Source organism: Jaculus jaculus, chromosome 5 (genome assembly GCF_020740685.1).
Source record: "Jaculus jaculus isolate mJacJac1 chromosome 5, mJacJac1.mat.Y.cur, whole genome shotgun sequence".
NCBI lineage: Eukaryota > Metazoa > Chordata > Mammalia > Rodentia > Dipodidae > Jaculus > Jaculus jaculus.
The window spans coordinates 29,233,929-29,261,444 of record NC_059106.1 but is presented as its reverse complement, the minus strand read 5'-3'; the positions used below and the strand labels follow the sequence as shown (position 1 = coordinate 29,261,444).

General features: G+C 46.9%; 1 protein-coding gene across 2 annotated transcripts in view; it reads right to left on the bottom strand.

The window, feature by feature from the left end:
- Positions 1–7,865: 7,865 nt before the first annotated feature.
- The window catches only part of Gypc (glycophorin C (Gerbich blood group)), a 37,886-nt gene continuing 18,235 nt past the window's right edge, over positions 7,866–27,516 (bottom strand). The window contains exons 2-3 of one of the 2 annotated variants that reach the window (XM_045149933.1): positions 10,524–10,574; positions 7,866–8,548 (exon numbers count right to left, since the gene is read on the bottom strand). In XM_045149933.1, the coding sequence (XP_045005868.1) occupies positions 8,358–8,548; positions 10,524–10,574 (242 nt within the window). In that variant the 3' untranslated portion in view covers positions 7,866–8,357. Of the gene's footprint in view, positions 8,552–10,523; positions 10,575–27,516 lie in introns of both variants that reach the window. The other variant, XM_045149932.1, reaches the window with a different exon arrangement.

Sequence of the window (27,516 nt, the reverse complement as noted above, 5' to 3'; positions counted from 1 at the left end):
TGTGCAGAAAGCAGAGGAAGTGCCTCCTCTCAGCAAAGGACAAGCATGCTTCCATCCTGTTGCACAGAGGGTTCTAGATTTCTCAGTTCCAGATTTCTTTGCTGCAGATCAACCCATTATGGGGGCAAGCATTGTCTGGGTCAGTCCACACCAGCCACATGGAACTTAGGGACCTTGGATGCAAATATGCTGATGTTCTACTCTTTCCTGAGTTGAGAGTCACTCCACTGTCTCTGACCAAGGAGACTCTGTCTTCTATCAATATCCATGCAACTGTCACTGGCTGGCTTGCTTATCTGAAAGCAGATAAAATCTCAGACTGTTCACAATTCTTGATACATGTACCTTTATGAAAATAAATGTGCACATCACCTTCAGGTTCCAACACTTTGAGTTTCATATTGCTGGTGAGAAGCCCAGAGTGTGGTGGAATTGGTCAGAGCCTCAGGTGAGACTTTTGTCTAATTCTGGAGATTCCAGAGCTATTCTCCTGCTGTAGCATCATGTTGGCATGTTCAGCTGTAAATTTTTAAATGACTGTAGTTCTATTCGTGGCATTGGGCCAGTTGAAATCTTTTTGGCCCTAAGGCAACCCTGCTGCTATAATGATAAAATGTTCAGGCAAGGAATAGAAAATAACTGAGCAGCATAAATAAGATAAAACTGTCAGGAGTTCCTTCCATTGAAACAAGAAGCAAACATTCTTCTCTAGTATTTACGTAGTGATTGGCTCCCAGCCCTGACCTACTGCCCCTATCTTCTGAGAAGGTGAAGCTCACACCCCACCAGGCAGGATAGGCTGAGTCATGTGGAATCTAGACTCAACAATGGGGTCGTGGGAGCAGCTGAGCTCCTGGGCGGGGATGTCTCCAGCTCTGGGAGTAGGGTGTGAGCCATGCTCAGTCTTCACAAGCTCTTTTTTATGAGGGGGGTGGGGGAGAGAGAAAAAAATTGGCATGCCAGAGCATCTAGCCACTGCAATTGAACTTTCATTGGCCTGGAGATCCCTCTCATGCCACCTTGTTCACATGCATCACCTTGTGCATCTGGCTCACATGGGATCTGAGGAGTTGAACCTGGGACCTTAGGCTTCACAGGCAAGTGCCTTAACAGTTAAACCATCTCTCCAAACCTACAAGCCCTTTTATAAATAAATCAGTTAAGGTGTGTGTATGTGTGGAGGTCAGAGGACAACCTCTGCTGTCCATCTCAGGGAAGCTGCCCACCTCTTTCAAGGCAAAGTCTCTTATTGAACCTGGAGCCCACCAATGGGGGTAGGCTGGCCAGTGAGCTCTTGCCAGTGTATGCTGCCATGCTCAGATGGTTTTTAAAACTTGGGTTCTAGGGATTAAACTCAGGCCCTCATGGTGGAAAGGCAAGCACTGTAGTGATGGAGCCATCTTCCCCGCCCACCCACTTTGTGAATTTCCACCATCCACTTTCATCTTGTGTTGTTTGATCATTGCCTTGTCTTTATGGTAGAAACTGGCCTGTTCCCTTCAGTGGCACCTGCTTGCCATGTGATAAACTCCAAATTTCCTAGCTTGGGGCCCTTCTTGGTCCAGTTTTCACCTACTGTTCAGCTGACCCCTACCCCTTTCTCTGTGAGGCCTTAAAGTCCCTCCCTCTTCCCAGGAGCAGCTGACCCCTCCCTCCTCAGTTTTCATTTATCTGCAACACTTTCAGCACTGGTAACACTTTAGGACTGTGTATATTTGCATACATTTGCATGCTTATTTTGTCTTCTAAGTCTCAGATCCCTGAAGGCAGGAACTATTATCTTCATCTGTAATCCCCACACTTACATGGCTACCTAGTAAATGTTTGTGGATGCTCCTTTTACCATTCTCCAAACATGCACAATCTATGAGTTTGAAATTTCTTCACTCAATACAGATGGCCCCTGACTTTGACTCAGGAGTTTTTGCCTTTGTGGCGGTGTGAAAATGTACTCCTATAATCACACTGCTTTTCACTGTCAATACAACACTTAATAAATTACACAAGATGGTCAGTACTTTATGATAATTTGGGCTTTGGGTTAAATGAATTTGCCCAGTCCTACAAAACCATTTTGGGTGGCAGTACTGGGAATTCAACCTAGGGCTTCACTCATGCTAGGCAATCATTCTATCATTAGACTATGCACCCAGCCATTTTGTCCAACTCTAATGGGCAAAATACATCTGTTCTGAGGACCCGTAAGATCAGGTAGGCTGAACTGTGTTTGAAGCTAAGCATATAAAATGCATTTTGTACTTAATGGTCTTTTAATTTTATGATAGGTTTACAGGGACAAGCATGGGTAGGTCAAGGAGCAGCTGTGCTCTGTGGGATAACCATGTGTCTAGGAAGAGCAAGTCATCTAAGAAGGGCTGGCATAACTGCTTTATCATGATGTCATCTAGTGGATCATTTTCCTGTGTGTGTGTGTGTGTGTGTTGTGCACATATATGTGTGTGAAGGAGAGGCTGACATTGGATGTTTTCTTCAAGTTCTCTCCATTGTTTTTTTGAGACAAGGTTTTTAACTGAACTTGAACCTCACAGATTTAGTTAGAGTAGCTGGCCAGCAAACCCCAGGGATCCGCCTGTCTCTGACTCCCCAGTGTTGGGATTATAGGTGTGTGTCACCACGCTTCTTATGTGGGTGCTGGGAATCCAAACTCAGGCCCTCAGAAAGCACTTTACCCAGTGAGCTATCTCCCAAGCCCATTTTCCTTCCCTAATCATGGCCTGGGGTATCCTCCTGGGATCTTGAGGCATGAACGAGAGTAGTTAGACAATACAGCGTTCTGTCTTTGCTTTACTGTCTTCGAAGGTCAGGCCTGCCAGCCCATGTGAGGGCCTTCACCCTCCCAAAGAGGTGTCTGGCTCCAGGGCCGCTCTCAACGGGGGTGGGAATGGTGTCATGAGGCAGATGCAAGACAGCAGAGACCAAGAGCCCTGGTGCTGCTGCTCTGTCTTCTGCGGGGCTCTGGTTGGTCACCCTCAACCTGCCAAAGGAAGGAACATTAGGCAGGCCTGAGTACTGATGTTCTCTTTCCCATTTGGAACAGCCTCCAACAGCACTTAACCTTCTGAGCCTCGCCCTCTGCGGATATCAGGGGTTGAAGGAATGCTCACCTGCCAGGGTTCCCATGAAGGTTTAATGCCCTCTTGTGCAAAAGGTTTCCTCCAGTGCGTTCAAAGTCTCTCTGCATCCAGCCTCCCACCCTACCCCACCCCCGCCTTTCTATCTTCCAGCTCCGCTTTGTGCTTCTGCCACCGCGCCTTCCTCGTCATGAAATTTCCCCTTAAAGCTGTAAGCTGAAAATCAACTCTTTGCTTCCTTAAGTTAGTCCTGGTCAGGAACTTGTTTACAACAATGAGAAAATAACTTTTATGGGGGATATTAGTCATTTGCCCACCTCTGTGTGTGTGTGTGTATGTGTGTGTGTGTGTGTGTGTGTGTGTGTCTGTGTGTGTGCACTCTATTACTTTACTCTTTGCTGTGACTAAATATGTGACAAAAAGTCGTGAACCTTTTTTTTTTTTACTTACATTTCTAGGGGATACTGTCCAACATGGTCTGAAAGACACAGTCGAAGCAGCAAGAGGCAGCTGGTCACATTGCATATACCATCAGGGAGCAGTGAGAGTGAACATAAGGTGGGACCAGGCTATATAACCTCAGGGTCTGCTCCTAGTGACCAACTTCCTCCAGCAAGGCTGAACCTCCTAAAAGTCACACAACTTTCCTTTACAGTGCCACCAGCTAAAGATCAAGCATTCAACAACACATGAGCCTGTGGAGGACATTTTGCATTTGAAGCACACCATGTACATTACATCAGTTCACTTTACTCTTTGGCATGCCTTCTGGCTTCACTAGAAAACTCCCTCCTTCGTGGCATTTGGACTGGTCTGCCTCTAATGACCCTGTATCACCATTACTGCTGCTGGGCCTAATTTAGACTGGGATGTTTTACTTGTTTTCCAGCCAATAGGCAGTCAAGAAGATGAAAATGAGAAGGGCGGGTGAAAGATAGTTATCTAGTTGGCAAGCCACTTCTCAGAGACTGCAGGCATCACAGATGACTCCTGAGACATATAAGGGAGGCTAGAGCTTCTTGGAGGCCCAGAGGACTCTGGGATCAGCCTCTCACCATGGAGTTTTTCCAAAGCAGACCAGTCTGTGTGAGGCTCAGGTGTCCCCTCTGTGCCCACAGAACTACCTTCAATGCTGATATCCTTGACAAGGCCCCAAGCCAGAGTCCTCTCCAAAGCCAGCAGTGATGGGAGTTATGGAAATATGCTCAGTTGGTAAAGTGCTTGTCTTGTAGGCACAAGGACCTGAGTTCCCCAGAACCTACTTTTAAAAGCTGGGCATGGTGAGCTGGGTGTGGTGGTGCACACTTTTAATCCCAGTACTCTGGAGGCAGAGGTAGGAGGATTATTATGAGTTCAAAGCCACCCTGAGACTACATAGTGAATTCCAGGTCAGCTTGGGCTAGAGTGAAATCCTACCTTAAAAAAACAAAACAAAACAAAACAAAACAGCAAAAAAGCTGGGCATGGTGGAACTTGCTTGTACTCCCAGGGCTGGGGAGGTGGAGACAGGCAGATACCTGCAGCAAATTGGTCAGCCAGCCTATTCTACTTGATGAGTTTCAGGCTGAGGACAGACTCTATGTCCAAAGAAGTGGACATTGTTTCTGAGAAAAGCTATCTTAGGTCAACTGTTCTTCATACACATGTACATGCACGTATACACACACACACACACACACACACACAGGAAGTGATGTCAGTACAGGAAGAAATCTTAGAAGTAATTGAATGCTTCCTAAACATGTTCCCAGGATCACTTTATCCATGAGTGAATTTGTCAGAGGATTCTGTGAAGATCTGAAGTCTCTTTTAAGCCGACTGGCAAATGTTATCTTTTCTGATCCCCACTCAAGAGCCTCAGCCTACCTATGACTTCTAGATGCCATGAAGCCTTATCCTGTTCTATTTTATTTTAATTTTTTTGAGGCAAGCCCAACAGACTGGCCTTTTTTCATGAGAGAGGAAAAGATGGAGGGAGGAAAGTAAAAAGGAAGGGAGAAAGAGAGAGGAAGAGAATTAGCATGCCAAGGCCTACAGCCATTGTAATTGAATATGTGTGCCACCTTGTACACCTGTGCAACATTCTTCAGGTGTCACTTTGTGTGACTGGCTTATGTGTGACCTGGGAGCCAAACATGAGTCCTTGGGCTTTGCAGGCAAGTGCCCTAACCGTGAAACCATCTCTTCAGCCCCCTTTAAAAAAATATTTTATCATTATTTATTTATTTGACAGAGAAAGAGGGAGAGAGAGAGAGAAAGAGGAAGAAAGAATGGACATACCCAGGTCTTCAGCCACTGCAAACAAACTCCAGATGCATGTGCCCCCTTGTGCATCCGGCTACTGTGGATCCTGGGGAATCAAACCTGGGTTCTTTGGCTTTGCAGGCAAAATGCCTTAACTGCTAAGCCATCCTTCCAGCCCCTTACCCTGTTTTTAATGCTGCTTAATTATACAAATTTCTTAATTTATTTGCACACGGAATGCCTTGTTTGCTGGCATTTTCTCTAGTTATTTTACTAGGCTATGGTTCTGTACTGTGCTCTGGGGAGTAGGCAAATTCAGTAGCCACCTTCACCACGGCTGTTTTCTGTTTCAATTATCTATAGTAAACTGTTATCCTATAACAACACATGAGAGATTCCAGAAACAAACAATTCATAGTTTTAAGAAACCTTTATTGCTGTTTATGGTTATAATGATACTATTTTACTTTGAGCTATTGCTGTTCATTTCTCCCTGTGCTTCATGTATGCATTAGACTTCAGCACAGGCATGGGCGTCTAGGAAGAGCAGAGCGCACTGGACTGGCACTGCCTCTGGTGTCGAGCGTCGGCGGGGGTTAGGAATGGGCCCTTCTTAAGTAACGGGTAGTGAATGCAGCCAGCTTTTCTCTTCATAGATGACAAGGTGGAGGGACAAGAAGAGGGGTGTCCAAGGAACAGTATCACATCTGACCAACCTCTTGCCATCATCAGTTCTCTGCTTCTCTCCCCACAGCATCCCTGAGGGCTTCCTTTGTCAGGTGACTGTTTATGACTTAACCTACCATGGAGCCTCATGGGGGACATTTTTGCTGACTCCAAGGTAAAGACATTGCATTGCAGTTGAGAGGCTCCTGAGAGGACCCTGAACCCAGGGTGTAGTCATTAAACTCAGAGCTGCTGGTCTCTCAGTGATGTCGAGCTGGTGGGAATTGTAAGACTCTCCTGGAAGAGGATGGTTACTGTGCTCGTTTCCCCTCTGTTATTCATTCTATTTTTATTTATTTATTTTTAAATTTTTTTGTTTTTATTTATTTATTTGAGAGTGACAGGCAGAGAAAGAGAGAAAGAGAGAGAGAGAGAGAGAGAGAGGGAAAAGAATGGGTGTACCAGGGCCTCCAGCCACTGAAAGCTAACTCCAGACATGTGTGCCCCCTTGTGCATCTGGCTAATGTGGGTCCTGGGGAATCAAGTCCCTAGGTTTCACAGGCAAGCACTTAACCACTAAGCCATCTCTCCAGCCCTCTATTTTATTTATTTATTTATTTGACAGAGAAAGAGGGAGAGAGAGAGTGGGGGGGGGGGAGAGGGAGAGAGAAGGTGAGCCAGGGCCTCCAGCCACTGCAAACGAACTCCAAATGCATGTACCCCCTTGTGCATCTGGCTAACATGGGTCCTGGGGAATTGAACCTGGGTCTTTTGGCTTTGCAGGTAAACACCTTAACTGCTAAGCCATCCCTCCTGCCCCATTTTATTTTATTTTATTATTATTATTTTTAATTTAATTTTTATTAACATTTTCCATGATTATAAAAAAAAAATCCCATGGTAATACCCTCCCTCCCATTTTATTTTTTAATTGTTTTTTTTCTGTGTGTGTATGTTCATGTGTGGGTGGGTACATGCATGTTTGTGTGTGGAGCGCAGAGGAAAAATAACTTGGGGTGTCAACCCCAGGAATGCTGTCCATGTTGTGAGACAAGGTCTCTCACTGACCTGAAGCTCACCTATTTGACTAGCCTAGGTAGCCAGTGAGCTTCAATAAGCCTCCAGTTTCCACCTTCTCAGTGCTGAGATTAGAGGTGCTTGACACCATGGCTGGCACTTTACATGGGTTCTGGGGATTGAACTCAGGTCCTCATGCTCATGAGGCAAGCACTTTACCATGGAGCCACCTCCCCAGATCCCTATTATTCATTATAAATTAGTTACTTCCCAGGAGGTTTTCAGAAGCTACATGAGGAACACTGTGTGTGCCACTGGACCACAGTGAGGGTTGAGTGTCTGACACCTCTGTTCTTGTCCTCGGTGCTGTGAGTTAGAAAGCACAGGTACCACTGTCAGTGTCATTTCCACTTGAAGGATGCCAATATGTGGTCCAGAGAGCTCAAGGGTCCCAAGAACGAGGAGCCGGAACCCAAAATTAGGGTTGGGGCTCTGTAGTCTATGTTGTAACCACAGGTTGTCACTGTCACTGGGCCTACACACAGATGGGGTTCACTCATAACTGCTTAGAAAGTCAACCTTACCTCTATTACTTTGATTCAGAAAATCAATGCTTTAGTCAGTTCTCTGACCACTGGGGCAATGTGTGTGCAGAGGTACATTTCTTCCTTATGTATGTTTCATGCAGATGGTACCAGTGTGGGGAAAGAATGCGGTTCAGTCCCAGCCTTAGGCACACAGATTCTGCCAGATGACACAAAATTGCACTGCAGAAAAGTCAGCACTGGGTGGCATTTACTGTTCCCTAGACAATTGTGGTAGTGCCATTTGTCACGGAATGCTCAGTTACATTTCAAATTTATTTTTAATCATTCTGAGCTGGATCGATGGGAGACAAAGGTGACTTTTAGCTCTGGCACCTGTTGTTCCCCCCAAATGTCAAGGATTGACATTTGATGCCGTTACCCCCAGTCATTTGTCTTACTTCCTTTCATACCCACTCCCAGGCCCACCCACCCCTCTTACACGGGACTTTCACGTTGGTTCATTGACACCTGCATTGTCCAGGGAGACCTGTGCCCAGGTGTTCTCTCTTCCTGGCAGAACCAAGGCTTTCTTCTCAGTGGCCATTAAGTCCCTGCAGCTGGGAGGAGCCACCTGTACACGTTGAGACCTCCTGTCTGCATCTTCTCCCTGGCAGGCACCCAGCACACTGCGTTCTTGGGAGGACTGGTGCCTCTTAAGGGTTTCCTCAGTGCTGGGGACAGTGGTAGATGTGAGCTCACTATTTCTCCTAAAGTCAGAGGCGGCTTGCAGGAGGGTGAGGCGTGTTGTCCATCAGATAAAGTATTCCTTCCTGCTGTCACCAGCATCCTGGAGGGCGGGGTCGCTCTGTAGGGCCGCATCTGCACTCTCAGCAAACTCCGTGCCCTTGGCCTCGTTGGTGTGGTAGGTACCCTTGTGCCGGTACAGGTAGCGGAGCATGATGAGGAGGAGACATACGAGGATCAGGGCCACCACGGCGATCACTGCTGCACGAAGGAAGCAGGGCATAGGTCAATCTGGGGTCTTGGGACCTGAGGCAATGGGTGGCACCTACACAGGTCATGCCAGGAAAGACACGCTGCTATAAATGACACCAAGACCAGACAGGTTGGCTCCTTTCTGGCCTGTCGTGTTTCTCCCGGTCTGGATGTACTCCCTGCTTCTGCGTGCTTATCTCGCCTCTGTTCTCTCCTTCTCCTCTCTGCATCCCAGCTAGAACAGCCTCCCCTCGGGAGGTGCTCCTGTCTTCAGAAGAAGAAGATTCACAAGGATTATTTCACATGACCAGTTTTAGTACATGTGCGGGTTCAAAATTGGGGAGTTCCTGGAATGCAGAAAATTTCGTTTCTTTACACAATCCTAATTTATGGATTTCTGTGTCCAAACTAGGAAAGTCCTAGAAAACTGGGAAGAATTGGTTATTCTCCACATACTCCAGCAGGAGGATAAGGCCAGGGCTATAAGCTATGCTTGGGAAAGGGTGGCGGGGGAGAGGGATACAGTTTGGAGAGCTGCCTCTCCCCCAGCTGACATCAGCTCTTGGGAGCTGGAGAACTCCCAGGTGTGGCAGGAGAATGCGGACTTGGCCAAGCAGAGGATACAATGCTCAGGCCAATGTCAAGGGTGTGTTGGGACTCAGGATTCAGGGAAGTGAGGCAGGAGGTAGGACAGCAGAGGTCAAGTCATTCAACAGTGCCTGTGAAGGAGAAACTTAGAAGGGTTCAAGGGCAGCAGTCCTATAGGGGGTATTTCAAGTTTGGGTATTTGTTTTAAGTTGCAGAATAAGCCTGTCTCTTTACTTGGAATACAGGTTTATTGTAGAGGCTGTTGGGAAATACAGGGGAAGCTAAATTGTTCCCAAATCCTATTTTTATAGATGAATTTCCTAAATGTCCTACTGTCCTCTGGGAGATACTTGTGTCTGTTAATAACACACACACACACACGCACACACACATTTGGTTTTTCAAGGTAGGGTCTTGCTGTAGCTTAGGCTGACCTGGAATTCACTATGTAGTCTCAGGCTGGCCCTAACTCACAGTGAGCCTCCTACCTCCAGCTTTTCAGTGCTGGGATTAAAGGTGTGCATCACCACACCCTGCTTTTAATAATATTGTCTGAGAAAAAAAAAATCAAGGGCTTGAGTGAGCAGAATGAGGGTTAGTGAAATTGAACAGAGTAAGAGACATCTCCCAAATGGGGAGCCATCTGCCTAGGGTCCAACAGGAAGCAAGGGAAAATCAAATTTCTTTTAGGATGGAGATGTGAGGCTGAGAAGGGACTAGTATGAGATTAGAGAAACACTGAGGTCCTGGCAAGATTGGGTCAGTCCATCTATCCATTCACCACCACCCCAAATCTGTTCTATACAAGTAGTTCTCTTTCTAGCCTGAGTTCTTGGGTCTGGAGAAGAGGTGCATCTGGACAGGTGTTCCCTTATCTTCACTCCCCACCTATTCCACCAGACACCATGCAGGACATGTCCAGGACTGGACTATTTCCTCTCACCCTAAATAGCCCCTTTGAGTGATTAGCAAGATAACTCAGTCAGTAAAGTGCTTGCCTCTGAAGCATGATGACCTGAGTTTGATTCCCAATATCCATGTAAAATGCCAGGTCTCATGAGGTGTGCTTTTAATACCAGGGCCAGGGCTTGCTGGTCCACTAGTCTAGCCTAATTACTGAGCTCCAGGCCAATGAAAGTCCCTGTCTCAAAGGAGGTAGATGGTGCTCCTGAGGATGCCACCTCAAATGTCTTCTGGTCTCCACATGCTTGAGCATTCATGTACACACACACACACACACACACACACACACACACACACACACACATCATGATAAAAACAAGCCATCCTCTTAGGGAGGGAATCACCAGGCAAGGCTACCCCTCCCTTCACCTGGAGCCTCACTCTGGTTCTGTCCCGGACCTTTCCTAGCTGCTAGTAGGTATCAGCTCACCTGCAATGATGGCAATGTCCTTAATGTTGTTGGATGTCCCTGGGTCAGGCTCTGTGGACAAAAGAGAAGACACTGTGATGAGAAAGGTTCCCTATACTCAGCGACAACTCTGCTAGCCTGCAGGCTCTATACATCTGGAAGCAGCTCTGTGAGTGGCCCAGACAGACAGAAAAGGTACAGCACATATAGAAGGTACCAACCCAGCTCTTCCTGACCACTGAACCATGCTAGAGAATGCCCAGTAAATCCTAGTGCACCCGCGAACCACATAAGCTCACTGGCTGCACCCCAGCATAGAGCTCCATTCCCATACCTGCTAGGTGTTCAACAGGTATCTGGGGTTGAGGCATGCACACTGTGTTTTACACACACCATGGTAGGCGTTTTGTTCATGTCAGGTATGAATTTGTTATTTTCTTGCTGCTGTCACCTTGTGTGGCATTCAGAGCTACCCTATGAGGTGTTTGGCATCACCAGCCTATTTCACAGGTAGGAATGCACAGGCTCAGAGATGTGACATGTCTGTGATCAAACAGCTTATCTGGTGATGGTGAGAATTCACGATCACTTTTACATCTGGGGTGTGCTTTAGTGGTCTCTTTTTCTCTCTTGTTTCTCAGTCCCTCCCTGAGCAAAAGGACTCCGATTTTTGCATTAGCCTCCCTGCCGTGCTATCCATGTTACTGAAGATAATTACTGGGCAGGTTTTTCTACAGCTTGAGGTCTGGCCAGAAGGAATCTCTCTTAGTGGTACTTCCAGCTGCTGCACAGTCTCCTCTCCTCTGGGAGACAGGGGAGAAGAAGGATTTGTTAGACCATGGAAATAGCAGCATTAACACAGAAATGCCATGTTCCTATTACCAGAATAGTTCATGTTAAATCATGGAAGGATGTTCCACTCCAGCCATTTCTGCTCAGATAATCACCACAATTATAGCACGATGAGGCTGTTCTCCCAGGGCAGCTGCCACATACCTCTGCCTGATAAGATATTGGCCAGGGAGGGCAGTGAGTGGGGTTTACAGTCCCTAGGCAGCAGGAGAGACAAGTTAGTGAGGAGGGGTCTGCCTTGAAACCCAGTGTGTATATGTGTGTATGTGTGTGTGTGTGGGAAAAAACTCAGGCATCAACACCCAGGGGCAGTGCAGGAGATACTGGAGCTAGGTAGGGATGAGGACTCCACATTCACTTTCAAGCAGTTATACAGTCAGACCCGAAGCACAAAGCAGGAAATCCAAGGAGGTGCCGGACTCTGATCCAGCCTGGACAAGGGCAGCCTGTCATTGAATATGGAGCTCACAGTAGATGCTGGATAAATATCCACCCAAGGCAAGAATAAATATGTGGACGTATGAGTGAATAGATCTAGCAGCTGGAGATCTGTGTCATTTATAAGGAATAAAGGGGCTGGAAAGATGGCTCAGCTGTTAAGAGACTTGCCTGCAAAGCCTAATGACCTGGACCCTAGTATTCACATAAAATCAGATGCACAAAGTGGCGCATACATTTGGAATTTGTTTGAAGCAGGTGGAGGCCATGGCATGCCCATCCTCATTCTCTCTCTCTTCCCCCTCTCTTTCTCTGCTTGCAAATAAATAATTAAAAAATATAAAGAATACAAATTTATTCAGCTCATGATTTTAGAGGCTCTGAAGTCCAAGAACACAGTGCTGGCACCTGGTGATGGCCTTCTTGCTGCATCATAAAACACCTCGGCATCACATGGCAAGACAGTATGCTAGAGAGCTCCATCTTCTAGCCAGTCCCTCAATAACTGACTAAGTCACTGATTCATGAGTGGATTAATCCATTCTTGAGGGCTCTGCTCTCATGATCCAAGCACCTCTTAAAGATCCTGCCACTCAATCACTATGAACATTTGGGTCTGGGGAGTACCTTTCCGACACAGGAAACTTAGTGGGGAAACATTCAAACCACAGTGGCTAGGAAGCTCCATTCCCCCTTGCACGGCCCTTTTCCCAAGCTCCTGGTCCATCCTACACTTCTGCCTTAGGGATTGTGAGAGAGTTCCCACTTCTTCTTTCTCACTTTCCACCTGGTCCAGAAAGGGAGGAAATTTTCAGCCACAGGGATGAGGATATGAGATGTGAGTTCCTTAGAGCTGGTAGTGAGCAGGCATCAATACAAGAATATTCACATGTCCTTGGAGGAGGACAATCTAGGCTTAAAATTAAGAAGGGGAATGAAGGTTTGTCATGGAAGTCCTTGGGTAGTTGTAGTGATGACACAATGACACACCCTGACGACAACAAAACTATTCTAGCTAGCCGGCTTGCCCTAGGTTTCCCCTCAACTCCACCTCCCAAGGGGTGGGATTATAATCCCATTTGGCCTTTGCCTGGGTGCTGGAGATTTAAATGTCAGTCCTCACACTTGTAGTAAATGTTTTGTCCAGTGAGTCATCTTCCCAGCCCTCAAACCCATGTTCTCTGATATTCTCCAGGAAGGCTTCCTAGAAGACATGATCCCAACCCAGCCTGCTGAAATGGTGGTGGCAATCCTGGCAGAGGAAGGCAGGAAGGGGGATGGGGCAGAGAGGGGCTTGGAAGGAAGGTCTGCAGGTTTGGGAGTGAAGAGAAGCTTCTGGGTGGGGCAGGAGGGAGTTTCTCAATGAGGATGTCTGGCCACTGTGGCAGAGGCTGTCTCCAAGCAGCTGGAAGATGCGTGCTTTGGGGTTTGCTTCACTCACTCACTCACTCACTTACTCACTCACTCACTCGCTCACTCACACTCACCCAAGACCAGTCTTCCAACCTGTGCAGGATGTACAGATGCACTCATGTGGACTCCAGGGCACATTTCACTGGTTTAGCCACATTCTAGTTAGAACATGCCTGGCAGCCCCCAGATCAAAATGATGGCCCTAAATACCTCATAAATCACCTTATAAACAATAATCCCAATACCAGGACTTCCCAAATGCTGAACAAGGTAGTGAAACTATCCTGACTGCCCCACGACAAATGACCCTATCACACAGTCCTCTTCTGACCAGGATCCTGTCTTCCCTGCTGCTACTGCTCAGAAGTACGGAATAGCTTTGCAGGCTGCCCACCATCCATAAAACATCCCCACAAAGCAAGGGGCTCCCGTGAGCCTGCAAAGCCAGGTGGCCAGGAAGACAGTCTTCTCAGTCCTGGGGAAGACAGTCTTGCGTCAGCACAGTGTGGAGGAGGCAGACCGAAGGCTCCAAAGGCCACTTCTGAAAGGGCGTCCTTTCGTGTGTACTCCCTGGAGTCTTGTTGGGGAATTTTCACACATCTAGGCATTTGCTTCAGGATGTGCTCCCAGGAGGAAAATGTGCAATCAGGGCCAAGATGCCATAGCTCACTACTCAGGTGATGGCCTTCTAACCTTTCTCTGCTATTATCTCTGTATCCTTTCAAGAAAGACTTTCACCAGAGCCTCATGTATGTATGTGTATGTGCTTGTGTATGTGTGTGTATATGTATGCATGAGTGTGCCCAGGTGTGTGGAAGCCAAAGGACAATCTTGAGTATCATTCCTCAGGTGACATTCACTTTTACTAAGATATGGTTTCTAACTGACCTGGAACTCACCTGATAGGCTAGACTGGTTGGCCAATGAGATCAGGGGTGCTCCTCTATTGCTACCTCCTCGGCACTAGGGATCACAAGTGAACTCCAGTGTTTTTTTTTTTTTTTTTTTTTTTTTTATGAGGTAGGGTCTCTCTTTGGTCCAGGCTGACCTGGAATTAACTGTGTAGTCTCAGGGTGGCCTCAAACTCATGGAAATCACCTACCTCTGCCTTCCGAGTGCTGGGATTAAAGGCGTGTGCCACCACGCCCAGCTGCTTTTTTTTTTTTTTTTTTAATGTGGATTCTGTGAATCAAACACAGGTTCTCATTCTTGAATGGAATGCATTTTACCTGAGCTCTCTCTCCAGACCCAGAACCTCATTTAAAAAAAAATGTAAATACTTTATTTATTTGACAAAGAAAGAGAGAGAGGGAGAGAGAGAGAAAATGAATGGCATGCCAGGGCCTCCAGCCATTGCAAATAAACTCTAGACACGTGTGCCCCCTTGTGCATCTGGCTAATGTAGCTTCTGGGGAATTGAACCTGGGTCCTTTGGCTTTGCAGGCAAGTGCCTTAATCGCTAAACCATCCCTCCAGTCCCAGAACCTCATTTTTATACCATAGTCAAATCTGTTCATCTGAGATGCAGGATCTAACTAAGAACAGGAAGACTTTGTGGCCATTCTGGTGACAGTACAAAATGGGATAATCTCTCCTAAATTCAGGGCAGCAGGGAAGAAGCAAGTGTGGATTGGGAAAGATGAAGCCAAGGCTGTCATGTGTGCATTGGGGTTCTCCTTCACGGAGGAGACTGTACTAACTGTGGACTGCGTGGAAAAGGCAGTGTATTAAGAAGGTGGTGGTGAAGGACTGGGGAAACAGCTCAGTGGGAAAAGTATTTGCTGTGTAGGACTGACAACCTGAGCTCGTGTCCCCAGACCCATCTAAAACCAGGCAGCTAGTATGAACATCTGTAACCCCATCATGTCTACAGAGAAGTGAGGTGGAGGAGGGAGTGCTTTGAAGCTTGCAGGACAGCCACCCTATGAACAAGAGACCCTGACTCAAAACAAAGTGGGAGTGAAGACTGACACTTGAGATTGCCTTATGAGTTACGCATGCACGTGTGCAAAGGAAGGCAGAGAACATTCTTCTGCAGTCATGGTGTGCAGTGAAGAGGAAGCCATTGCATTTCCCAGACCTCCCTCACCTAACAGTTGTTGTCTAGCCTAGGATTTTTAGGAAAATCAAATTCAAAAGAAGCAGGAGGGAAGGGAAGAAGAGATTCCAGTTCAGCTTTCACGTCAGGCTTTCAGGGAGGATTATGGGAGTGGAAACCTGCTGTGAGGGTTAGATCAACATCTGGCTGTTTGGGCTTGGTGGGAAAAGGGTGGCTGGTATCATCAGACAAGTGAATAGAGAAAGGGACTTGAGACAACGTCAAGGCCACCAAGCAGGTGCTTGGTGTACTTGTTCTTATTATGAAGAGGGGAAAAAAATCTACCCATGGGACACAGTTGGTGTGGCTTTAGCATGTGAGGAGCGAAGAGCCAGCTAATTATCAGATTTGTGCCTGTCTACCAAGTTGACTGATGGTTGCAGTGAAAGGGAATAACGTTATTGGGAGGAGGAGAAGTGGAAGGCAGTGAACCTGACAGTGTCAGCATCCAGTGCCAGGTTCTGGAGAACCCATGCCTCCTGGACATAGTCCATTCCTGACCTTACAGAGAGTCAAATCCGCCACTGAACATGTCTGTCTTCACACCCTCCTCTGCATCCCAGTACACTTGCTTCAGCATTTTCCCAAGGGTAAGGACACCCCATCGTGGGTTGGTCTGCTTGCTGCTGGTTTGGGGTCTTTTTGCATCTTTTCTCCACAAGTGGAGCTAATGGGAAAGCCTCTATCCACATGGAAAACAGACTTCCTTATGGCGAACTGTCAACTAGGGACCTTTCTGATTTCCAGCCTCTGAGTAGATAGATGTACATCGTGTACCTGACAAAAACCAGTGTTTTGCCTCATGTGGGTCCCCAGTGCAGAATATACCTCCTGTTTATCTTGCGAGAACCAGCAGAAGATGTGAACATGGTGGCAACATGAGAATTTGCTGGGTTATGCACAGTTGGGGAACAGGTTAATGCTTTCACTATCTACTAAGCACAAAAGCCAGTGCCTAAGGAGGGAAAGGAATTAAATACTCTTGATTCTTGGTCCCCTTCTTCAAATGACACCTTATCTTTTCTTCTCATTTACTTTGGAATGTGGTAGCCATGTGTGTGTCTGTGTATAGGCATACGTGATGCATGTGTGCATGCCAGAGGTCAGCCTCACGTGTTCTCCTCAGGAACACTGTCCATCTCTTTTTGAAATTGGATCTGGCATTGATCTGGAGCTCATCAATTAGGCTAGACTGGTTAGCCTGTGATCTCCAGGGACTCTCCTTTGTCTGCCTGCTCAATGCTCAGATTACAGACATGTACTGCCCTGCCTGGCATCTTTAAAGTAAATACTGAGGTTAAGACTGAGGTCCTCATATTTGTGAGGCAAGTACTTTACCTACTGAGCAGTCTCCCCTGCCCTTATATTACCTTTCTTGGGATAGGATCACATCTATGGGGTGAAGCAAAACTTCTGAGTCAGTTAATGTCACCTCCTTGAGTCTTCTTTCCTTTTCTGCAAAGCAGAGTTAGCAGACCCCTGTACAGTAGGTGACAGTGGGGCTGAGGGGTAAGACACTGGCCCTCAAACTTGGGTGTGCATGCATAACTTCCACTGGGGAACCTGTGAGCCCACAGATCACTGGATTGTCTCTGTTAGTTACTTTTTCTTTGTTTTGACCAAATACCCAACAAGAAGCAGCTTAAGGAGGAAGGTTTTCTTTTGGCTTTCGGTTCCAGCAGATATAATCCGTTGTGGTAGGCAAATCACGGCCCCTAAAGTAGGAGGCTGGCTGGCTGCATGGCATCCCTGCTTAGGAGGCAGAGTAAACAGGAGGTGGGCTGGACTACAAAGCCTTAAGGCCTCTTCCAAGTAGGACTTCACTTCCCAAAGGTGAGACAGCCTTCCCCGGCAGTACCAGCAATCAGAGACCACGTGTTCCAACACTCGAGCTTATGGAGGACACCAGCGCTTCCTCACCCTGAGATTCTGGGTGGTCAGTTGGCCTGTGGTCATGCTGGCATTTCTACCTTACTCTCAGGTAATGCTAATGCTGTTGTTCGGGAGCCTTGCTCTGAGGACCACTGAGCTCATGACTGTGAAACTGGTCTACAGATCACAGGACATAGTTCACATGTTAGCTATTACACCCCATCCTTGGCCAGAGGGTGGTGGGAGGCCCCAGTAAATCAAACTAGGAGCCATGACAGACACCCCTTTTACCAGCAAATAAGAAATCACAATCACAGCACCATAAGCCACATCTTTGACTAGTGTCTCCCCTCCTGTAGGAGCCAGCTGATGTCATTGAAGACTTAGTAGAATTGAAAGCTGGGAATCTGTCCACCTCTGCCTGTCCGCATGGCCGGTACTGGGGGTGGGAGCTCTTGTGCTTGGCTTTGGGAGATTCACACACCCTTCTGCCTGAAGCCTCGTGAGACCACAGTTGTTTTTTAACTTTCCCTGAGGAGACCTGAACAAACATCTATACACTTTAAATAGTGCAACATACCAAAGTGATTATAGGGCTGGAGGGATGGCTTAGTGGTTAAGGCCTTTGTCTGCAAAGCCAAAGGACCCTGGTTCGATTTCCCAGGAATCACGTAAGCCAGATGCACAAGGTGGCACATGTGTCTGGAGTTCATTTGCAGTGGCTCGAGGCCCTGGTGCACCTGTTCTCTCTGTCTGTCTGTCCCTCTCTCTCTCAAATAGATAAAAACTTAAAAAAAATAAAAATTCAAAGTGACGATTGTAACTTAATGAGCCAGTGAATTTACTGGGTATGGATGGATAGCATGTGTGAGGGCTTATCAGCAGTATCCCAAGTGGCAGCTGCATCATTGAAAAGTCCACACCAGCATGGCTGGTGATGCACAAAATCTTCATCCTTGGAGCTTCCTGCGTATCTTATAGATAGCTTCGTTTCACAGTGTCTCTTACCCATAAAGTGTTACTCCTTATATAATCTTGGTGAGGGGCCTTGTGAATCTTGCTAGTTTCAGGAATTTCCTAAGGCTACTTCCTGCCCCTTGTGAGTTTCATTTACTTTCTGAGCTTTATCGAGCCACCCTCCAGGGTCGATGTTTCAGTCGAGAGGAAAGTGCTGCCTGGTAGCAATGCTCTCGGCCTTGTTCTCTGGAGAATAAGCAGACCCTATGCTGAACAGCCCTGGCATCCTCATGTATGCTAAGTGACTACAGTGAGATGAGCAAAAGGAAAAATGGTCACCACTGATTACTTGAAGGACCACTAGGCTGTGCTGGTGCAGTGGGAAAGTACTTCTCCCAAGGAAGGTCTCTGGTGACACCCAGATGACAAAGGATGTCCACAGATCATGTGAGGAACCAGGCAGTGTCTGTGTAACTATCAGCATGGGCCTTCCTAACTCGGAGCACCAGGGCTGCAGCCTGGGGCACATCTTCTGTAGCCCCGTCCAGGCACCTGTTTGAGGAGAGTGAAGGTGCTCAGGAAGGCATAATGTACTTCCAGAGTCTCCACCTGTCCAGCCCACAGCTCTGGAAGGTCAGCACATGAGGCGGAAATGGTGTGTGCAGGAGTGGATGTTCGGTCAGCGGCTCAGCTCTGACATTGCTTCTCATGGTCTTTGCAGTGTCATTTTTTATGTTTTTACATTCAAATGTGGTAGCACTACAATGTATGCTTAGGGAATTGTGTCACAGTATGGTTTAAAAAAAATTAGAGGACTGGGGAGATATCCCAGTCAGTAAAGTGCTTGTCTTGTAAGTGGGAGGACCTGGGTCTGAGCTCCAGAAACCAAGTTAAAAAATGTGGGGTGTAGTGGTACATACTTGTAATTACAGCACTGGAAATACAGGTACGAGTGGATCCCTGGGCTTGTTGGTCAGCTAGTGTAGACTAACTAGTGAGCTCCACACCAATTAAAGTGGGCAGAGTTTCTGAAGAATGACACCCAAGGAATGACACCACATGCATGTGCACACCTGTTCACAACTTTCACATACCTATGCACACACATGAATATATACAAACATGCATATACATGAACACACATGCCTTGAGTTAAAACAATCAAAGAAAAGGTACAATCAATATGTTCCACATTAAGGAGTTGGTTATGGTGGTCACGAGACACCCCTATGATAGAATATCAAGCAGATTCTGAATGACACAGGTAAATTCCTAGTGACCTGAGGAAGTGCTTATGGTGTGATGTTATGTAAAAGGAGCAGGTCCCTATAAACAGAAATGGTGTGAAACATTCTAGAAAAGAGTCTTAGCCATCTGAGAAAGGCAGTGCATGGCTGCCTTGGAAGGAAGAGGTGCCTATGCTCTGGCTTTGATGGGGCTTTGAGGAGGAAGAATTCATATTTCAAAGTGACTGGGAGAAGCATGGGCATCCCAGTCTAGAGATGCATCTTTGTCTATAGATTCAAACATGGAAGAGAGAAGTGGCCACTGTAAGTGGATAACCTGGTACCCACTGTATCCTCATGGGGAGTTAGCTGGATACCCAGGGCTAGGATCCTATGAGGTGCGCTAATGAGGCTGAGGTTAGGTTGTGGTCTCCTTGTGCAGGCTGGAAAGGTGTGTAGGTATTATGGGTACGTGTGCCCGAGGGAAGTAAGCAATATAGACAGCCACACAAAGAGGTGTGGTCACAGGCTGCAGGATTGCGGTGTCTGGATGGCAAGGTTGTCCGTTCCAAAGCCCTGTGCTTCTTACACATACCTGAATGTTCTGTTATTCCCTCAGCTGCCTCCTTCCATATCGATCAGGTCTAGGACCAGACCCTTTTGTTATCCAAGGACTAAAGTCACAGTTGTGAGGGAGGCTAGACATGGTCTGCAAAGCTGGCAGCCCATTCTTACCCTACACCTTCGTCTGGAGTGACAGGCCAACTATGTTTGGTTGGATGACTGTGTGTCCTTCAGCTGAAGGTCCAAGTTCCACTGCTGACCTTTCAGAAGTTCTCAGAGTTCTCATTACAGTACAAGCCTGCTACGTTGCATTTGACTCTGCTTCCTGGGTGAGAATGTGGGGGCTGTGCTGGAAGGAAACCACCCAGGAGACATTGGCTCTGTACCAGTCATGAAGACTCTCTGTTTTCCAACTTGTGCTCATTCTTCAAATTCACATTGGTGTCACCTCTTCCAAGAAACACTTCCTGGTTTCTGCATAAGGATTGCATGCTCCTTCCTCTGTTGAACATGCCATTTAACAGAGTTCATGCCATGCAGTAAATATTTTCAGCTTTGCGGGCCACACACAGTTTTGACCGCATCTCTACGACACAGAGATAAGCTGATGTACTACTCTGTGTTCCTGTGTGTGCTCATGAATGCTTCTATCTGCTCACATGTGTGATTCAAGTTCATAGCAGCTGCCCCTGCACCTCCGAGTCATACAGATGTCCCTGCTCTCCAAGTGGGTCATGTGTGCTCATCTTTAACTCTCCTCTGGAGGATTTAATTTACTTAAGAAACCACATAATTGCATTTTATGCACAATTAGGCACCTTATTACATGACTAGATGTCCTCAAATGGGTTGCATGTGTAAATAATGATGATTTAGTTAGCCACGCTCTGTTACTGGTTTCCAGGAGACTCATCTGCCTGTGCACAGGATGGGGAAAGTGCTCTTGCTTCCTTCATGGGCAACAGCAGAGGCCACGTGTACAACAAGCAGGCCAGCGGGGCATGAGGAGATGGGCCCCTCTTCTGCCATCTCCATTTAAACAGTGCCTTTTTCTTTTAGCATGTATAAGGGTGTGGTGTGCCTGTGTGCATGTGTGTGTTTAGAGACCAGAAGTTAACATCAGCGTCTTGATTGATTGCTCTCTGTCTTACTGATTGTGGAAACATCTCTCATTTATGCCCAGAGCTGGCAGATTTGGCAACTCTAGCTTGCCAGCTTGCCCAAGGATCTTTTGCATCTCTAGCACTGGGATTATTGGTGGGCTGACACACCCACCCAGAATTTACACTGGCACCAGGGATCCTAACTTTGATTCTCACACTTGCACAGCAAGCACTTTATCCACTGAGCCATCTCCCCAACCCCATGAAGGGCTTCTTCACGGGGAGCTGAGTTTCCACAGCCCAAGGCAGCCAAGCTCCCACAGGTTCACTGATCAAGGGAGACAAGTGGTCTGAGACAACAGGGCGTAGGGTTGAGGGTGAGAAGGAAGGTGGTGGACTGGTAGAAGGTCCTAGAAGGAGAGGACACATGGGGAAACAGGAAGTGGGCCTCGGATCCTCTCCTTCCCTTGATGCTTTCCCCCACTCCTGTGTCTGGATGGCTCTCAGAGAGCTTCAGGGCTGCAGGACTGGCACTGCCATGCAGTGTGCTGGAGACTGTGACCAGCTGAGCTGCCTGCAGGTTGTGCAGTGCGCTCCAGAGATGCATCTTCCGTGACTCGTCACCTATGCCGGGTGGGCTTTTCAGTGATGCCTTTGAATCCTCCATGCTACTGTAAGCAACCCCTCACCCTGCTCTGTAAGTAACCCCCATAAACTCACCAGTTTACCCAAACTGGTTTTGGTGCAACTGTACTCTGGTGTGTTGTCTTAGCCCTAGCTGTGGTGAACAGACGTGTGCTTGAGTCTCCCCAGGAAAAAATGTTTCTCATGTCACCTATGACAGAACATCTTGGATGGCTCCCAGGGGGTGATGCCAAGCCCAGGACAGCTCTTACTATACTCATATGCTTAAAACTGGTGTCTTTATCTGTACATGTGGACACAACACACACACACACACGCGCACACACACACACACACACACACACACACACACGCACGCACGCACGCACACAGCCTCAGGGGCCAGAAGCCTGACCTGTGCTAGGAGGGTGGGGTAGCAGGAGGCTCAGAGGCCGGTTCCTGTGGCTGGGGTGGCTGGCAGGACACATTGTGCTTAGTTATCTTCTGGAACAGTGGACTTCCTGAGTGCTTCCCAATGTGCTGTTTGCCCTCCTTCATACTCCCAATTCCTGTCTTCTGGGTATTAAGACAGGAAAAGCACATTGGTGAGTCACCAGTTTGCTTCCTCATTTGTATCTGGGATGGAACCAGGAAACTGCCTGGCCCTAGTTCCATCCCTCTGCTGTCTTTCCTTTGTGCCTGGGGAGGAAAAGCCATTTCTCTCCACCATCCGTGGCCCAGTACTCTTCCAATCTCTTCCTCCCACTGTTTTTCTAGCTGATGGAAACACTCCCTAATGCATCTCAACCCACCACTCTGTCTCTATCTTCTCAGTCCCTGTCCAGGTCTTGTGATTTATATTTGTCCCACATTAATCTTTAAAATCAAAGGAGCCATAAATATGTACATAACTCTTCCTTCTGGCAGCTGAAATCCCATGACACAAATGAATTGCCATCTAAATGAAGTGTTACTTTAAAGAAAGTGATAAATGCCCTGGAGACTAATCAAGAAGCCACAAACTTAGACTGGGTTTCACATCAGGAGTTTGTAGGTGATGTGGATGAAGTCTAATCCCTGGCTCATATCTTATGACCAACAAGAATGGGCAAGCTGACACAGATGTGTGGCTTTAATACTGCGTATGCAAACAGGGTGCTTTGTGTTTCACTTCTCACTGGAGGGTCTCAGCTCTCCAAAAGTGGGTTTGAACCCTAACACATAATCTTTGAGTAATCATAACACAATCTACTCTTCTGTCAGACAAGTGCACTGATTTCTTTACTGACAGAAGATGTTGCTTAATTAAACCAAGTAACAGGATGAACTCAGTTATCCAAGAAAACTACTGGGATCAAACCTATTTGAGCAATCAGACTAGGAATTTCTCACTATGCCAGATGATCTAAGAAGTGGTTTCAGATACTTGTATCCTTTCAAACACAGATGTTTTCATACTGAAATAAATGCAGGGTTGTTTTTATTTTATATTTTTAAGAACTACCTTTTGTTTTGAGAATTGTAAAACCTGAGGTTTTAGGAGGAAAAGAAAGAATATGAGTGACTAAACACAGTAAATAACATGAACTTATTATCTTCCCTTTCATTTCCTTATCTTATTACTTGTTCCACCATTTCTGTCGTGCTTGACATTACTGGTTGTATCACTTTATTTTTCAGCTGCTTAGGTGAGTGGTGGACAGTGAAAGTTCCAAAAGGCCAGGTTAAGTAACTTGAGTCTCATTACATGGGCATCTAGCATATGCTGTAGGTGAGAAACCATAGAAAAGGGGATTTTTTTTTTAAGAGATGTTGAAGTTGGACATGGGCCGAAGAAGTGCTTGTAGTTTAAAAGAACACTTGGAAGCTACTGAGAAAAGATCAGGTGTCAACCAAGAGAAGCCAAAAGTGGTGAGGGTGGGCAGTGATAGAGCAAGGCTGAAAGAAGGCAAACCTTGAAACTGCTGACAGACCAGGGTCCAAGGGTTGGGAGTTCTGGTGGGACTGTGATTAGAAGTGGATAAATTTCCATGTGGAAGAGAAGGGAGGGAGATTGTGAATAATAATTTGTTCTATATTTATATACATATAATTATGGAATTCCCAGCTACATTCTTTTAAGTACTAAAAATGAAGAAGCCTTTACAATTTTCAAATTTGCATAAAAATATGTTACTAAGAATGGAGTTGTAACTCAGTGGTAGCCTAGCATTTGTGAGGCTCCAGGTTCCATCCCTAGTACCACACACACACACACACACACACACACACACATACACACACACACAAACGTGTTGTGATAGGCATCTATGAGATGAGTTGAAAATATAAATAAGAATGGAGTTTGGGGGCTGGAGAGATGGCTCAGTGTTTAATGCACTTGCCTGCTAACTCTAATGACCCAGGTTCGATTCCCTATTACCCATGTAAAGTTAGCTGCACAAGTGACACATGCATCTGGAGCTCATTTGCAGCAAATGGAGGCCCTGGCATGCCCATTCTCTCTCTCTCTCTGTATCCATCTTTCTCCCTTTCTCTTTCTGTCTGTTTACAAATAAATACATACAAAATTTTTTTTTTTTAAAAAGAATGGAGTTTGGAAGTGTTCTTCTGAGACTGGTTTCTGGGTACTGGGTACAGAAGGTGTTCTATCATCCTGAAAGGCTCTGAACTGGAGACCAGGCTTAGGATTAGTGCAAGGCTCACACTTGGAGACTGTCACAACAGTGTCACCCAGTACCCTTTCAAAAACACCCATGTCAGTCTGAGGTTGTAGAACACATTTAGTGTATGAGTCCCTGGGTTCAATTCCTAGCAGTTCCAAAACAAAATAAAAGTAAAACACCCACGCCAAGGTTATATCCTACTAGGGTTTCTGCATAAAACTGAAAGCATACCTGTTAAATTTCAACCCTGGATAAAGAACTAGATGTTTTCGTATATGTCCCAAATATTACCTGCCAGCTCCATAGCTATTCAGCCCTTCAGCTGAACTAATAGGATGTGCTTGAAACTCCCATCAGAGAAGCTCCTAAGTTCACGTAGTGTTTGAGTGTGCTGTGGACAAGATGATGTGCTTGGGAGGGGGAATAAGCCCCTCCCCAGTGGGTACTCCAGGAGAGGGAAAAATAGCCTGGGGACCAGCCAACCTGGAAAGAATGTATGAGCTGGAGAATGGGGAACAGCACTGTGGAATTCTGTCATTCAGACCCTACAATGTCATTGCACTCATGAATTCACAGCAGCTATGGTGGCCTGTGCAAGACTTGTACATGATGGAGCCAGTCGACGTTCTGTCATGGATATGGGAAGGGCTTGTGAGGCTTCACTCCTCCCTGAGAAATTAACGGCAGTTAATGGTTGCTAGGGGCGGGGAAGTCACTCTCTTCTATGATGTGGGCACTGGTTAAGTGGTAGGAAGAAGTAGTACAGTGGTACTGGGTGGGGATAAGGAGGGTAATGTGAGGTGCATATGATCAAAATGCAATATATATAAATGTTAAAGAACAAATAAAAAAGAAAAACAAAAGCCTAGATTCCAACATGACCACCTCTTAGGAGCAAAACCTTCACGCCTTATCTGTAGGAGTCTCAGTGTCTCAGCAGTAGAAAGAGGACAGCAGCACTAACCTGATGAGACATCCAATGGGCTCAAACTTCAAGCATGATCCCATGGTCCTGTGGGGGGACTTACTCTACTGTTCCCCGTGGGGCCTCCCCTGCAGCTGTGGTGTGTAGAACAGTCAAGAGGTCTTCCGAATCTCGGTCTCCTATTTCTGAGTACTGTGGCCCTGGGGATAGGTTCCACGCAGCAGCTGGTGGGCGGCTGGCTCAGGTCCACTTTATCAGTACCAGGTGTCCAGTACAGGGCCTTCATGGCCACTGAAATTGTTCGATAAGAGGCTCAGTTACCATAGAAGGCTTATCTGAGGTAGGTCTGGGTGGAGGAGCTGCCTCCATCAGATTGGCTAGGGAGGGAGGGTAGAGATCCTCCAAGGAAATATAAAGTCCTGCATTCTCACATAGCCATGCCCATTGCCTGTCCCTGAAACTGCACTCTGTGCTCTGCTAGTGCAGATTGGATGGAGGTGGCTGTCCCATTTCTTATTCAGAGATAGCGTCCCCTTATGATAAGGTAACAAAGCTTCACCTGCATTCTTACTCAGGAGGTAGCTGGAGGAGACATCCATGAGGCTGAACCCTGATGGTGGTGACAGCTAGATCTCCACAACACTGTGCATGGATGTGAGCACAGATAAGTACGTGCAGATCTATGCATGCATGTGTTTGTATGAAGCCATCTGCACCTTAATATTATGTTGCCTAAATCACACAATATCCCAGAGAAGGATGCCACTATGTGCCTGAGGTCAGACTGTGAGGCATGCAGGATATGAAACATATCTGAATTCCAGGCTCAGCTCTGCAATTTGCTGCTGTGGCCTGGGACAGTTACTCTACAGTGCCAGTGCAACCTGCAACCCATGGGGTGCATCATCCCAGGAGTGCCTTGAATGTGGCACAATACATTTGTAAGTGGCAATATCACGTGTTGATGTCAAAAGACTAGATACTTCTGTGGCTCTACGCCTTTGCAACGCCATGTTTTCAGGCATACTCAGGATACCATGTTGCACGAGAAGCTGTGTGAGCCAGCTTTCTGTCCCTATCACAAAACCAGGTAGAGGAAAGACTTATCGTAGCTCATAGTTGTGGCAGATTTGATCCATGATCTTTTGGGCTGCTGTGTTGTGCCCGTAATGAGCCAGTATAGAGGGTCAAGAGTGCATGGACAGTGTGCCCACAGGGTGTGAGTGAGCTCAGTGAATACCAACTTCTTTCCCAGTGGCTCTGTTCTCCTGTGTCCCAGACTATGATGAAGAGAAGGGGATATATATTTGTAGTGTTGTGAAACTATTTCCTCTGAATTGCCGGATTGAAACATTTCCTCCTGGAGAGAGGAGGAAGACTCCTCATAAGACTCAGAAGGTAAACAGAAGGCAAATAGAAGGCCTTGGGAGTAAATAAAGTTTACAAGGCCTAAGAAGTTCCTGAAAGTTACAAGGATCCCTCTGCAAGATTATAAAAGCAGTAAGCAGTCCCTGGGGAAAGGAGACTCTATGGCTGGCCCGGCTGCCTGCAAGTTGTTCTGGGAGCTGCAGGGGGTTCGGTTTATAGGAGTTGTTACCATCAGTGGGCTCGTATGCTAGGCAGCTGCCTCTGAGTCATCCTTACTCCTGTAAGTAACCCCAGTAAGATCTCAGTGCACTAGGCTAAACTTGAGGGGGACTAGTCCTTTGGTTTTCATCAGGGCTCTATGTGGGACTGTTGCACTGCAAATCCTAATTGACACATTCCCTATTGGGGGAGGAAGGAAGGTCAGGAGACTCGGGAAGTCAACAAGTATGGGGAAAATGTTGCAAGACCGTACCCTAAGGTTATACAAAGGGGAAACAACTGCTTAGGGAGAGACTTTCTGGCCAGCTCACTGTCTGCAGGTTGTACAGTGAGGTCCAGAGACAGCTTCAGTGAGTCCTCACCTAGGCTGGGTGGGCTTTCAGCAAGGCGGCTGCCTTTGGGTCTTCATGCTTGGTCACCCCGAGGCTGGGGAAAAATGATGCATCCTGACACAAGAAACTCCTTGAAGTGACCACGGGGACGCCATCATCCAGGATGGGAGGAGAACTCTCAGTGGTGCATCTGTTTTGGGGGCTTCACATTCCTGTAAATAACCCCTTACTCTGCTCTGTAAGTAATCCCAATAAACTCATCAGTTCACCAAACCGGTCTTGGTACAATTGTGCTTTGGTCTGCCATTTGAGCCCTAGCTGGGGTTCGTGTCACCCCAGGAGAAAAGCTTCCAGTGA